Raw genomic sequence first — 16,060 nt, 5'->3', positions numbered from 1 at the left:
CAAATATACAAATTTTGCGGAACCCTTTTATAAATACTGTGGATTATAAGTACTCCGTGAATATTGATGAATATTAGATGCTTACAATGTCATTTTGCCACGACCTGAAAATAAAAGGAAACCAATCAAAGAAGTACCATTTACCTTCTTAGCCATTTGTAATTTAACTAGTAGTATTTTCTTAATTTCTTCCTCTCAAAACTAGGGAATAGGCGTGAGTTCTATTGTGTGTGAAGATTTTTTCCTTTTAAAAAAGAATAAGATTTATTATTAAAAAATTAATTTTTTTCATGTAAGTTATGTATTTATTTTTATTTTTAAAGAATTACGTAACATTTATATAAATTACGTAGAATTTACACATTTCATGACTGTAAATATTATTTTTCTTAAAAAAATAGAAAAAAGAGACTAAACAGAGATAAGTTTGCAGATTTGAATAACTTTGCAGCATGCTCAAAATTAAAATCTTGTCAATCCCCTGCATGCAAAAAACTTGAGCAAATCCTACCAAACCTAGACTGAAACCCTCCTAGATCCAGACTTTTCAATTCCCTCTCTATTGTTGACCACCGACCCACTGCCACTTACCCAAGTCATTCCACGTCCAGTGTTTACTTTTCAGTTTTCTGTCTTTTACTCCAAAACTTGAAAATGGCTTTTTTCTGATGTCCAAATCTTTACACGCATTGCCCCATTGCACTCAGAGTTCTTCATCAACCAACTTAAAACAACGAGATACAGTGCATCCCAATCGCTGCGGCTCCATGCCAAGACAACACAGTCCACAAGTTGAATTGCACAAAAACCGCAATTGGCGGCTCCCGGGGTGGGCAGGGATCATTTGACCGATCTCATAACCATTTTTTAAGTTAATATTCTTCTTTCTATTGGTGCTGTATTGACTGTGATGGGCTGTATATCAGGATCTTCCACTCCTTGCTTATCTTCTGACCTATGTTTAATACATATAAAATGTGCCTTGGGTGGGGTAAAAAACCCTTGCGTACAAGAAGCACAAAGCAAAGTATCACACGAGCTACGGGTCTACTTGAAGATCCTATTTGCAAGCCAAAAAAACATAAAGGACTGGAAAAAACGGATAAATAATATTACACCCCCATTAACATCATATTGATCAGTTTCGTCTTACTATATATACATTTACCAGCAATTAAGTAGTTGCCGTTACAGATTTGAACAAGTTTGAAGTACAGATCTTCCATGCTAAAAGTAAAGACTAAATAAAATGTTTCTCCCAGCAATTACCATCTCCCCTTAACTAGAAGCACACGTACAGTAAATTAAAATACAAGAGAGAGCTCCGGTTCCTCCATGATCGGACACAGAAAACAATTCAAAACGTCCCAGATTGATGTAAATTGGCGCAATGACATGACATCTCTGCAGCCCAACTTGAATGTCGTCATCACCGCATAAGGACTATAGCTTTCACTAAATTGCAGTGCAGTGATGGAATTCCTCCTAAAAAATATCAGAACATTGCTCAATTCTGGTACCGACTAGCTTTAGCTAATTATACTGATGTCTTAATTCAGACTCTGCATTATTACAAGACAGTTCTCAACAACTTCGACAATCACTATATATGCGAGTGATTTTAGGACTCAATGTCCTAAACGGTAATGGCCATCACCCATGTAGTGACTATCCATGTAGAGAGCGGCATTTTGTGGATGTAGCCCATCCATTACCATAAACTGCATATCTTCAGAAGGTTTCCAGTGCCGTTTTCTCTGGTTTATGAACCAATTATTTATTTGCTTCTGGTCCAAACCAGTTGACTCAGCCAATGCTACCTTCTCTGTCTCCTGCGCGTTTAATAATAGAGAAAAAAAACCATACTGTCATGCAATTTTTATAGTTGCTTGAGATCCAAATTACTGCAAAAATAATGATACCGTTCGTTCTCAATCACAATGACAGCTACTTAAAATGTTCCACATCAGCATATGTGATTGAAGATGACAAGATCTAGAATGAAGAACGAAATTTCTTGCACGGGGTGTTGAAAAACTATGAGAATAGTTCTAATTCATTTTTAAGGCCAGGATTATGCATACCGAAGGGTAAGGCCATTTGTAGTGCAACTCCCACCAACTAAGCAGCTTTTGTCTGGCTTCTTTGGGTAGTTTTCCTTTCTTCTTTTTCTTGGAAAGCTCTTGCTTGAGGCTGCTTAAGTAACCACTATACTTCCTCAATAGGTGATTCTTAAGTTCACGGTCTTCAGCACGTGGATCAATCTCAGGAACTTCTGCTTCTCCTGCGCTATTATCTTGATCATCTTCGGATGAGCCCATACCTTCACACTTCTCATGATCTATCACATGGAAATGTAAAAATTGGAAAGTTATATTTCATGCAATGATAATCCACCATATTTTTTTCATAATTGGTCCTAGAGGATTGCCATGTATCCCATCTTCATAATATTTTCTGAAGTTGATGAATACAAAAAATACATGCACATGATAAATAAATAAAAGAAAGAACGATGGGAGGAACCATTCTCCCGAGTAATTTTCTCCCTTTAAAAATGAAAAAGAAAATAAAGAAAGAGATAAATTGTTTGCCACTCTAATTTGAATACTCAAATTAGACTGGATGTGACATATTTATAACCATTAGATGATGCTTTATTTGATATTTTTTATCATCTAATGATGATAAATATTTCACATCTTACATAATAAGATGAAAATAGGAATTGAAATATGGAGTAATAGCGTTACTCTTTTAAAAACATCAATTTGCAAATAGTTACATTAATGGGATTGTGCAGATAACCAATTCCTTACAGCTCGCAAGGCAGGTAATGTTTCTTTGCTCCAAGTAATCTAACATAATTACAGCAAGAAATACTTCATTAAAGAAAGAAGATCACACAATTATGAATCTCCATTTGGAAGAAATTCTATATGCGTATTAGTTTTACACGATTTTTCAAGATCTAACAAATTACATCAAACATTCCGTAATATATGTTCAAAAGCTGAAGTGCTGTGTCATTCTTTTAACCATTATCCTTGCATTATCCTTTAATCTGAAATCAAATTATTGGAAAGCTAGATACTTAATACCACATAAGAGCATGAAAAAAATGATAATGATTAAGAAAATAATAAAGATGAAAATATCAATATGAGATATTGGACACGGAAACCATCCATAACAATATCCGAGCAGTTAGCAGTTAGCAGTGGAAGTGCCACTTGGGCTACATCCCATTTGCAAACTCTTTAACTCTCAGTGTATGCCAACATGTCCTTTTGGTGCCACTACACGAATTAAAATAGATGATTTTGAGAATCTCAAACGATCCAATGAAAAAGGAAAAAACCTACAAATGTTCGGTTTGATAGATATGCCTATTTAGAAGAATTCGGCATTAATCGTTAATCCCATTACTAGAACGCTACTTTTGAAGGGCAACTTATTTCCATTTCTTCCCCTCACAATGCATAACATCCATTATTGAACAACACTGAGACATTAACACTGAAATAATGTCTCGTGTGTCCATCACACAAACTATATATGACTTAGGACGGCCAGCCATTTAGGTTCGGTTTGGCAACACAAAATTTTCATCTTAAACTCAAAATTCTATCTCATCATTACAACTTTCCCAAATCCTCATATAAAATATAATAAATAATTTAACTTTTTCTTAACTTTTTCAAATCCCAAAATAATAATAATATTAAAATATAATATTATATTTTCATATTTTATCTTAAAATTCAAAATTTTCAACTCACTTACCAAACCAAACCTAGTCTTTTAAAATTGTATCCAACCTGTTATTCACTAACAATTACCATATGAACTTGAAAACTAAATTAATGATTAGGGGTGGGTGGCAGGCCCCCTAAACCAGCCCGGCCACCCATCCAATCCGCACATCTTGTTAGGGGACAGCCCGCAATACAGGTGTGAATGGGTTTCTAACTAAATCATACATATGCAGACAAGGCTGAGGCCGGGTGGGTTCTCGGAATTTCAACCACCCGCATGATATATATAAACTTACAATCTGATTTTGATTTGATGTGATATGTTAGATCTACTTTATAATAAAAATAGTTTTATTATCTAGTGTACCATATCAAGCCACGTCAATTTGTGAATTTATTTTTGTGTGATCTCTTTGTGGCTAAAACATTTCTCTATATATATACTTATTTTTCTCTCCCACATCATTTTCTCCTCCACCTGCCTTCCTCTCCTCTCCCGTCTCTTCTCTTCTCTTCTTCCCCTTCCACTCACGCCAACACCTCTCACGGTTAACCTATTATACTTCCTCCTCTTTCTTTTTTCTTCTTCTTTCACCTCATTTTCTCTTCTTCTTTTTCTCCCTATCAACCCGCTTCTTTTTCTCCACCCACAGCCAAGCACAACCTAAGACTCTAATCATTGTCGTAGATCTGTAAGTTAAAGACCGTGGTTCTACGAGCTTTAAGACCAACAACCTACAACCTTAGATCTACAAGTTTTATGACCCATGGTCGTGACCGTGGGTCTGTGGGATTTATGAGCCACAATCATGACCGTAGGCCATTGTGGGTCATTATCATGAGTGTGGATCTGTGTTTCTATGCACAAATTTGAAGATCTATGCACAGATATGAAGTTTCTTGTTAGTTTTATGTTATTGCAATCTTGTGCGACTTTTCTAATGTATTTACGATTTTTATGAAGAATTGGTTGTTGGACGGGGTGGTAAAAGGCGGTGTCCTCAATCCACTGGCCCAGCAAGCGAATATTATGGTTAGAACTATGGGTAGGGACATAGTGCTAGGGTCAAATTTAGCCACCCTAGGTGGAAATAAGGTGTGGGAGGGGTGGCTAACAGCCTGTATAGGGCTGATAGCACCCATATTAATGATGCTTTGAAACGAACCACATTCCCCTAGAAGACATGGCATTCTCGACCTCAATACGACCAAAAAAACTTGAAATCACAACCTCGAAACTTGAGCTTTTCTGCCCAATAAAACTGAGGAATTACAGATCGAAGCTACAAGATCCAAAGTGGGCAATGGAGTACAAATAAAAGCAATAACAAACATTTATAAGTCGAGTACTTTAATTTATCAAAGGAGTGGTGCTACATATATGTACAATATTATACGTATTGGGTATCCTCCCCATTTTATCAGTTTTTGGTTATTTTAATTCGAATTTTAAATGTAAAATTCAAAATCTTCACCTTAACTGACAAGTCAGTACATATAGTCATGCGCGTAAAATTATAAGTATAAATAACATTTTCCAAACCAAAGACCAAGGCATCGGCAAGAACAGAAAAAGAGAAGCTTAAAATAATAAGGGCACAAAAATTAATTGAGTAAAATGTTAAAACTGATATACATGATGCTTTGGCAACAACCAGAAATAGAGATAAAAACGCCAAAATATGGAACTTAGCCTTTGGAATTATTATTATCAATATAGAAAAGTAGCACTAATGTTTATTTTATAGACTAATTAGTGGCACTTTCTTTGGACATGAGTGACCACTTGTAAGTCAGGAAAGTTCTACCACTTGCTAAAAACAAATACTGATTGAGCTAGTTTCTTGACCTTCAAATTAGCATGAACTTAGGAGGAATATACTATGCATGCATTTGCCTAACACGTTACCAAGTTTGTGAAAATATTAGCATCGTGATCAATTTCAACAATCTTTTACAGGTCCTTAAGAAGTAATAATTAGTATGATTCAGGAAGCCATTGATCATCCTCTCAGTAGATATATACATTTATACTTCCAAAATATGTGAGCTAGCTGAAACTGTGATCGATCATGCCCACCAACATAGAACCTCAAAATTCACATTTATAGTTATTGTACCCACATCCACAACTTACAATAGCCGCCGTTAGGATGATCCATGTACCAAAACCATTCGGATTTAAGCAATCAAGGGTCTTTAGAATAGATTAGGACTAGCATGGAAACATCCATATATGAGCTAGGGACCAAAAACATCTTTTCCTTGGGGTGATCAATCCATCACAGAAAACATATTTTCTTAAATCAAATGGAACTAAATTCGAAAAAGCAAATAGGAACGAACAAAACAAATCAACCAATCAAGATGAAACCCATGTTCGTGGTGGCATGCTTTCACGGAATGCATGAAACATTCAGTCAGAGGAAGGACAAGGGCAAAAAAAAGCAGCCATAGATTTCTGATTAGAAGAGATCGAGGAGGAATGTGTATGTCCTCCCAAGTATAGTTAATACCGGCCGGGTTCATTCCTCAGAAGCTACGCCCGACAAAAACACAACACCATGCACAGGCCACAGTCCAACAATAATGAAAAGCAAAAACAACATTAAAATACTAACAATAATGGTGGGAGTAATCATTTATCCCCCTTAGTTTATATGATTAATCTGGGCAAAGAAAGAAAAACAAATCCTGGATTTGTGAATGGGCGAAAAAGAAATAAATATAAATATATAATACATCGACATCAGTAAAAAAAATTATATTTTCTGACAAGACGTACAAGCCACACAAGGGTAGCAATGAATTGAACAGAATCCTATGTTATTTTCCTTTTGGGCTTAGTATAAATGAAAAAATAAAATACAGAATCATGGAAATGACAACAAGAACGATCTCGAGATGTTCGTTTATCACGTAGACCTACAGAATACGGGTCAGATTTACAAAGCAGATGAAGATAAGAGCTAGCCTAGATTTCGGCAAGAAACTCTAAAAAGAATAATTTGTCGCGATACACACTGTGTAAAGCTAACTCGTTTCAGATCGATGCATATGTTCGTGGTTCATCATTCTTTAAACTACCATACGATTGCGCTTTGTCTTTCCTCGTTTTATGTGGATTTTTCTACTTCTTTTTTTTTAGATTGACTTTATGTGGGTTTTTCCTAGGTGCATAAAATGCCCAAAACAGATCCCTCTCATGATTAGGGTTTTTCTAAGCAACTCGATCGCAACAAGGTAATTGTCTATGTCCTTCTCTTTCGTGGGTCTTGATCCCCTTCAGTACTATTGGAACGTGTAATCTGGTCAAAGTTCCGTATGGTCGACAAGAAGTGACCCCTACTGAGTCATTTCTCTCTGAGAAGACGATTCTGCAGTAAATAGAAAAGCTAGCTACCTGTATGCACAAAATACGTAGATATATCTAATTTGCTGGGATAAAATATATTATATTGTATATATGTATGTATGGAAGAATACCAGAGGGGAAGATCCGCAAGGCGCCATTGCAAAGCATGTTAAGCTGAGTTTCAATCCTACGCATGAAATCCATTGCTTCTTGAATAGGTCTGCTTAGTTCATCCCGATATTTCACCAGCATGTCATAATAGGCTTCCTGATTACCCATCCCAAATGTTGTCAGATATTATTGGGGGAGTGACCACAAGAGAGACAGAAAATTGTTTATCCAAACTAATGAACAAAGAGAAATGATAGAGCCAATTAATTAATGAAGTGTAAAGGAATCACCATGAACTGATCGAGTTCTGGGTCCTTTCCAGCCTCTCTGGAAGACACTGAAGATCGTTGCCGCGACTCAAACTCCTCGCGAGCAGCTGAGAGCCGAGCCACCATTTCGGGCGGAGCGCCGACCTATTTATAAAGCACCAAGAGATCAGAGAAAGACGGTCAATCTTCTACGTATTTTCCTCCAAAAAGTTCATCTTCTACTAAATATGTGGAGGATAAACACCTTTTGGCAATCCATATAAGCTTCCAAGAGATTAGAGTACTGAGGGTGGGCGAAGATTTTGGCTTTAATAGCCTCAACATCAGTACTGGAGTTCTCATTCCGGCCTTCTTCTTGTTGCTGAACTCCAGCTTGGTGCCCCCTCATCAGATGGTAATGGAATGTCTGTAAATGATGGGCACCGCTGTTTTCGGTCTTCACAATTGGGTGTACTTCTGATTGATAACACTCTCCGCCGGATTGAAGAGGAAAGGTGTTGATATGCATCTGGGTCTGCTGATCACTGCTCACGTTTGATCCACCGCTTGTTCTCCCATAACCAGAAGAACTCGCTGCAAGAACCGGTGAAGCGTACAAGAAATTACCCCTTTGAGCTGAATTCTCATTAAGATGATTGTTATATTCCTCCATTCCTCAGCCAACCCAGATGAAAAAAACCAGTAAAAATATTGTGGGAAGCAAAGAAAATGGTCGTAAAACCCTAAAAAGGAAACCCTAGATGATTAGGATAGCAAGCAGTGGATATCCAAAGCAAGCAACCATGATTTGGGTTCCCTGTAGTCTGTCACTTACACAAAGGACATAAAGTCATGGCCGTGAAAAACAAATTAGGAATGAAAGTTAGCAGCAAGTGTTAGTTCAGAGAAGCCTTGAATTGATGTTGCACCAGGATTTGGGCATACTAAAGAAGCAGAGGGAACAAGTCGGAAGACATGATGCGGGAAAGAAGAACGGCGGGTTGCATAGCCGGAGTGCCGGCGACCGCTCCGTTTCTCGGATGGTGCGTGGGAACTGGACACTTGACAAGACTTTCTCAAAGAAAACAATATATTTGAAAATTACAAAAAGCAAAAGAAGCTAGAGAATGAGGCAAATATATATATATATATATATAGATTATAGATATTTCTCTTCGTCCTTTCTTTCTCGTTTCATTATCTCTTGTTATTGAACGAGTATAAGTTGGATTTGAAATAAAATGGGACGAAAGATAAGTAAAATATTATTTTTATTTTAAGATTTAAAAAATTCAACTATTTATTAGACTTTATTTAAAATTTTAAAAAATTATAATAATTAAATCATAAGATAATATCACTAAATCAGTCCAAATCTCACCACGCACTTTTATGTAATATAATTTTATAAATCAAATTTTATGATTTAAGTAAAGTGAATGATATTAAACTTGAAAATATAAAAGCTTATAAGAGCAGTGGTACAGCAGCCTGAGAAGCATTAAAAAAATTATTTTTTGTATTTTTTTTTTTTATATTCTTAAATATTCCTCTAAAAAATATTAACAACATTATTGAAAAATATTTTTTTAATCATTAAATAAAAAAAATTATCAGGACACTTTATCAAGACATAAAGCATTTCTCAACTTATAAACCACTAGTATTACCTTTTTTTTCACTGCACATTTAAATTTTTTAATTTTTTTTATATAGTTTTAACTAATAATAGCAAAAAATAGTTTTTAATTAACGCGTCTTAGTGCTTTTTTTTTTTCTTTTTTCCTTTATTTTATTTTATTTTATTTACTCCTTTTAGGTAGAGGGCACAAAGCTGTCTGATGTTCTTGGTCGTGGAAATCCACAAATTTCAACCGAAGGACATGCAAGTTTCCTAGCTGTCTTACGGATACTGTAGAACGGCCGAATTTATGGTTATTCATTTAATGAATACCAAAATTCAGTTTTGTCTTTTTTTTTTTCTCTCTTAAGGTTACGACAGGGATCGACCCTCAAAATTTGCAACGAGATTAATAATTTGGAAATGGGATTAAAAATTAATAATTAGTAATAAAAATAATAATAAATAATTTATAAATAATAATCAATGATAATAGTAATAAGATAGTTTCAACTGATATTACATCACCTCACTAATCAAGCATAGTCTACTTTTCTTAGATTAAACTTTTCAATGTGAACGCTAGTTTACGTGATAATTGATAGGAATCAATTCTAGAAAATTATCAAGCCGTAGAAAATTTTTGGGTTATCAGTACCAGCAAGGCAACCTTAATAATTAGTTTCCTTTAGTAGCTTTATTTCAATGTTTGATTGTTTGACAGCAACCTTAATTGATTTGCTGTCCTGTTTTGGCCGATTTACCCTCTATTTGATTAGCTTTTCTTTCTAGGTCAAAAAATCCCCTCTTAAAAAATGTCCGCATCTAAAATAGGAGTTGTTTCTTTTTTCTTTTTTATTTTAAACATCTTATTGGAAAATTTTTTAATAAAAGTTGTTGATTCACATTAAGCAAGAAAGACACCGTTCTTCTTTGCAAACCTTACTCTTCCATTTGGCATCAAAGGAAGGTTGCGCTAGCTCGACGGCAAGGGAGGAAAGTAGCCACCCCCATGGTGAAAAGCGTGGACTGCAAGCCCTTTGGGCAGTTGTCCAGTCACAAAACCAACAAAACTAACAACAATTTGAAGGGATTGAAAGAATATCACAGGAGATTCAGAGGGTCATCACTAATGTTCATGTTGATCATGACAAAAATCAAGAGAATAAAAGGGGTCAGGATCACCTTGGTGTAGGCCGTGGTTTCATACCCAGAACCAAGTACCTGATGACTCATCTAGTGATCAAGAGTTTGAAGGCTTCGGTGGAGAGAGACAAGGTAATCGAAGGGCTCCAAACCAAAATAATAGTTTCCAGATTACAATTGATTTTCCATGTTTTAAATGGCCACCTTCATGTTGAAAATTTTCTCAATTGGTTGCTAGAAGTAGAAAACTTCTTTGATTATATGCAGTTCCCTAAGACACGTCAAGTGAAGTCCATGACTAGCTACAGGAGGGTGCATCAGCCTGGTCGAAACAAATGCAAAATAACAAGAGGAGTCAAGGCAAGCAACCAGTACGTGCATGGCCAAAGATGAAACGATTGATAAGGGCTAGATTCCTCCCTCCAGATTATGAGTAGATCCTATACTAACAATATTATAACTGTAGGCAAGGGACGAGGGCTATCAACGACTACACAAAGGACTTCTACGGTTCTACCAATTGAACTCTCGAAACAATCTCTCAGAAACTAAAGGGTAGCAGATTGCAAGGTACATTGGGGCTTTACACTTAGCCATCCAAGATAAAGTCTCGTTGCACAACGTTTGGACCTTATTTGAAGCTGTCAATTTAACTATAATAATTGAGATGTCATTGTCTCGACCACTACCAAGAACATCAACATTCACCCAGCAAACCAGGAGTGTTGACCAACACTCTCGACCAAATAATTCACAGTCACCCTCGTCTAGTCAGCCTTATAAAGGGAGCAACAACAACCAAATCTTGAAGACACCAACCACCTCAATGACGCAAAGAGGTAGTACTAACAATGATCGTTACACCACGCCTATAATGGGAAAGTGTTTTTGATGCAATCAACTTGGACACTGTTCCAATGAGTGCCCTACACGACATCCAGTACATGTCATCGAATAAGAGGAAGGGGATCTAGAAGAGAAAGAAGGCATTGGGGATGAAGAAGCAAAGGAGTTCGTAGTAAGTGATGAAGAAGAACCAGTAAATTGTGTCATCCAGAGAGTGATGTTGGCCCCAAAACTCGAGGAGGAAAACCAAGGCATTCTATCCTCAAGACTCATTGCACTGTAAAAAAAAAAAAGTGTAATGTGATCATAGACAGCAGTAGCTGCAAGACTATCATGTCAAAGGCCCTTGTGAATGCACTAGAATTGAAGACTGAGAAACATCCACTAGCCTATAAGATTAGCTGGACCCGAAAAGGAGCTGAAACACAGATAAATAACCTATGTCGTATCCCTTTCTCTATAGGGAAATTCTATAAAGATGAGGCAATATGTGATGACGTAGAGATGGATGTTTGTCATATACTGCTCGGTCGACCATGCCAATTTGATGTGGATTCCACTTATAAGGGACATGATAATGTTTATTCATTTTGGTAGTGTGGGCCAAAAATAGTGTTGGTACCTGTAGGAGAAAAGGGTAATGATTCAATAGATGCACTAAAAAAAACAAAGGTACATTTCTAACTGTAACTAAAGCTCAATTCATGGAGCATGTCAAGGAAGTAAGGCAAGCATGAACCCTAGTAGTGAAAGGGAGGAGTATGGTTGAGTCAATTGACATACCCCCACAAGTGAAATGCCTTATGGCCAAATTTGAGGACATCATTCCACAAGAATTGCTAGATGGGCTCCCACCCATGAGAGACATTCAGCATCACATAGACTTGGTTCTAAGAGAAGGTCTACCAAACCTTCCACACTATAGCATGAGTCCAAATGAGCATCAGATACTACAAAACCAAGTTAAGGAGCTCATCCGAAAGGGCATGATCAGAGAAAGCATGAGTCTGTGCACTATAATTGCTCACCCCAAAGAAAGATAGGAGCTAGAGGATGTGCGTGGACAGTCACGCCATCAACACAATCACAATAAAATACCGTTTTCTCATTCCTTGATTGATTGATATGTTGGATATGCTTGCAAGGTCCAACATTTTCTTAAAAATTGATTTGCAAATTGGATATCACCAAATTAGAATCTAGCCTGACGACAAGTGGAAAACGACATTCAAAACTAAGGAAGGCTTGTACGAATGGCTAGTAATGTCGTTTGGCCTCTCAAATGCACCAAGCACTTTCATGTGTGCCATGTACCAGGTTCTTAAGACCTTCATTGGAAGGTTTTTCGTAGTCTATTTCGACGATATTCTTCTTTACAGCCGAAATGTGGATGAACACTTGGATCACCTAAAGGAGGTTCTGTTAGTCTTGCTAGCTAACAAGTTGTATGTTAATCTAAAGAAGTGCACTTTCATAAGCAACAAATTATTATTGCTTGGATTTGTAGTTAGTGTTGAAGGCATACATTGGATGAGGAAATGGTTCAAGCCATCCGAGAGTGGCCGAGGCCCACGATTGTTAGTCAAATCCGTAGTTTCCATGGGTTGGCCACTTTCTACAGTAGGTTCATTAGGAACATCAGCTCCATTTCCATGCCCATCACAGAGTGCATGAAGAAGGGGCAATTTTAGTTGGGAGGAAGAACAGGAGATCAGTTTTGCTGTAATTAAGAAGCGGCTATCCATGGCACCAATACTTGCTCTACCTAGCTTATAGAAACTCTTTGAAATTGAATGTAATGCCTCTATAGTTGGCATCAGTCATCCGGTCTTTTAAGCATTGGGAACACGACTTGATCTAGCGTAAGTTTATCCTATACAGCAATCACCATGCTCTAAAATTCATAAACACTCAAAGCAGTTTGAATAGGATGCATGCAACATGGATTGGTTTCATGCAACAATTCATTATGATACTCAAGCATAAATCGAGGCAACAAAACAAGGCGAACGACACCCTCGGTCAACGTGCAACATTGTCGGTGACTTTCAAAGCAGAAATCGTTGCGTTTGAATAACTTAAATTCTTATATGTCGTCAACTTGGATTTCGCCAAAACTTGGAGCAACTGCTCAAAGGGGCAACCATTCTCTAATTCCTGCATTCAAGATAGGTATCTCTTCCGTGGGAACCAACTTTGTATTCCCAGGATCTCTTTACAAGAGTACATCATATGTGAACTACATGAAGAGAGGTTAGGAGGTCATGTGGGACAGGACAAAACTATATCATTGGTTGTTGAACATTATTTTTGGCCTCACTTAAGAAGAGATGTAGGCAAGTTTGTACAAAGATGTCCTTTGTGCCAAGTAGGGAAGGGTCAATTGCAAAATACTGGGCTATATACACTATTACTAGTGCCAGAAAATATTTGGGAGGATTTGGGCATAGATTTTATGCTTGGTCTACCCCGAACTCAATGGGGTATAGATTCTGACTTTGTGGTTGTCGATTGATTCTAAAAAATAGCGCATTTCATTCATTGTCGGAAAAATTTAGATGCTTCGAATATGGCTCACCTTTCCTTTAATGAGGTTGTCTATCTACATGGTGTCCCTAGGTCCATCACTTCTAACTGTGACACTAAATTTCTCAACCACTTTTGTGTGACCCTATGGAAGAAATTTGGAATTTCTTTCAAGTATAGTAGCACTTGCCACCCTTAAACTTATGGCCAAACCAAGGTGACCAACTGGACATTAGACAACATACTTCGGTGCATTTTAGGTGACAAGCCAAGGGAGTGACATGTAAGCCTCTCACAATTAGAGTTTGCTTTCAACAGTATGTCCAACCGTTCAACAAGAAAGACACCCTTTGAAATTGTATACACCTCCTAAACATGCCCATGATTTGGTTCCCTTTCCAAGGCTCACTGGTTTAATTGTAGCAGTTGAGAACATGGTCGTAAAGGTCAAACGAGTATAGTCCAAAGTTCATAGCAACCTAGAGCAGGCCAATGATAGGTACAAGGTCGCATTTGATAAACGCAAGCGAGTCAAAACATTTGAACAGGGTGACTTAGTGATGATTTACCTGCATAATGGTCATTTCCCATTTGGTGCATACAACAAGGTGCAGAATAAGAAATATGGCCCATTTCGAGTCCTCAAGAAGATTAACGACAATGCCTATGTAGTTGAACTCCTAAAAGACATGTCTATCTCCTCCACTTTTATTGTTGCAGATTTGTTTGAATACCACCCACCAAATGAGCCACTTTACATTAACATTGACTTGAGGACGAGTCTTCTTCAAAGTGGGGAAGAGCTGATGCAGGACACTAGTTTGCGTGATAATTGATAGAAATCAATTCTAGAAGATTATCAACCGATGAAAAATTTTTGGGTTATCACCAGCAAGGCAACCTTAATAATTACTTTCCTTTAATAGCTTTATTTGAATGTTTGATTGTTTGACAACAACCTTAATTGATTTGCTCTTTTATTTTTGCCGATTTACTTTCCATTTGGTTACCTTTCCATTCTAGGTCAATAAATCTCTTCTAACAAATTGTTCGCCTCTATAATAGGAGTTAGTTTTTGAAAAACTTTTAATAAAATTTGTTGATTCACGTTGAGCAAGAAAGACACCGTTCTTCTTTGCAAACCTTACTCTTCCACTACGCCAATTACCATATCCGTTATATGTTGGGTGAGGACTTGTGCAAGGCCAATGAAAGATTGAAGCTGAAGCCCATTATACTAGGATGGAAGGTTGGAAGTAATAATTTGAGAAAGACAATGAGTTGATTGAACATAAAGTAAAGAGTATACATAAATTTAGATCGTAGAGAACATAAAACTAAAGGTCATGACACATAGAGTAATGCCAGTAGAGGCTAAAAGGGAAGGGATCGACTACATTGCATCGAAGATGAGAGGGAATGGAAGAATCAGAGAGCTTTAAACTATTTTTTCCTACATAGAAATCCAAATGAGCAATTGTAGAACATTTAGTGAGTATTGAGGGCTTATATCAAATTAAACTTATAGTGGATTTTTGACCGGTGCAAAACTGCAAGTGCACAGTATCGTAGTTTTATAGTAAAGTAATAAGTAGAGTATCGTCCTCAGGGATTGGTACCTTACTCTTGCCAAATACCAAAATTTTACTAATCTCAATTTTATCTAGAGGAATCGCTAAGGTTTTTGTAGTTGCAAATAAACTTAGATCAACTCAAAGAGAAATAAGCAAAGAAAATAAAACTGACTTTCAAAGATCAAATTCAATGGGGAAGAAACCTTCTAGGAAATCGATTTCACCATAATTCTTCACTATGCTTTTCTCATCCAGCTAATTTAACTTAAACCTCTTTTGTCTATTAGCAAAACTCTAATTCATCCAAAAGCCTCTTTCGATAGTCAATTGGAAGTGATTCTAGTTTATCAATTCACACAAGAGTATGCAAATTAAATAATCAAGAACGCAATAAGACCAATGATTTAATTACTACACAGGTTCATACAAGTCTTTCGATCTCTATACTTACCTATGCTGAAATATCCAAGATCTACCCTATGATTCCCTCTTTCGATAGCAAATCACAAGATTAATAATCATCTAATCAATGGCCAGTTAATTAGAAGCATTAAACTCAGAATAAATCAGATAAACAAATAGAGAATTGCATTAAATTAGCATGGACAAACAAGCATAGTTCGGAATTAGGTTACATCGTTTTCCTAGAAAGAAGAAAATTTAGCTCATGCTAGAATTGGAATTCAACATAAACGAATTCACCATAATTGTTCTGAGAAGATGGGAAGAAGAAAATAAACACTGAAAAATCCTCCTTGCAGCCTCAACTGGTCGTCAAAAGCTCAAGGGAACGATTCAACGCCTTTCTCCCGTCCGTGCTCGTGTATGAATCCAACGTACGTGCAATAAATTGGAATTCCGTCTCCAAAACAAAT

General features: G+C 36.8%; 1 protein-coding gene across 1 annotated transcript; it reads right to left on the bottom strand.

Annotated features, from left to right (window-relative positions):
- Positions 1 to 1,090: 1,090 nt before the first annotated feature.
- Positions 1,091 to 8,613, bottom strand: LOC122298410 (homeobox protein knotted-1-like 2). Its single transcript, XM_043108140.1, has 5 exons — positions 7,738 to 8,613; positions 7,515 to 7,637; positions 7,245 to 7,380; positions 2,085 to 2,341; positions 1,091 to 1,832 (listed from the first exon to the last, which is right to left on the bottom strand). The coding sequence occupies exons 1-5, from the start codon at positions 8,143 to 8,145 to the stop codon at positions 1,629 to 1,631; spliced, it is 1,128 nt and encodes a 375-aa protein (XP_042964074.1). The 5' UTR covers positions 8,146 to 8,613; the 3' UTR covers positions 1,091 to 1,628.
- Positions 8,614 to 16,060: the final 7,447 nt, after the last annotated feature.

The sequence above is a fragment of the Carya illinoinensis genome, chromosome 16 (genome assembly GCF_018687715.1).
Source record: "Carya illinoinensis cultivar Pawnee chromosome 16, C.illinoinensisPawnee_v1, whole genome shotgun sequence".
Classification (NCBI taxonomy): domain Eukaryota; kingdom Viridiplantae; phylum Streptophyta; class Magnoliopsida; order Fagales; family Juglandaceae; genus Carya; species Carya illinoinensis.
This window is presented reverse-complemented; position numbering and strand designations above follow the sequence as displayed.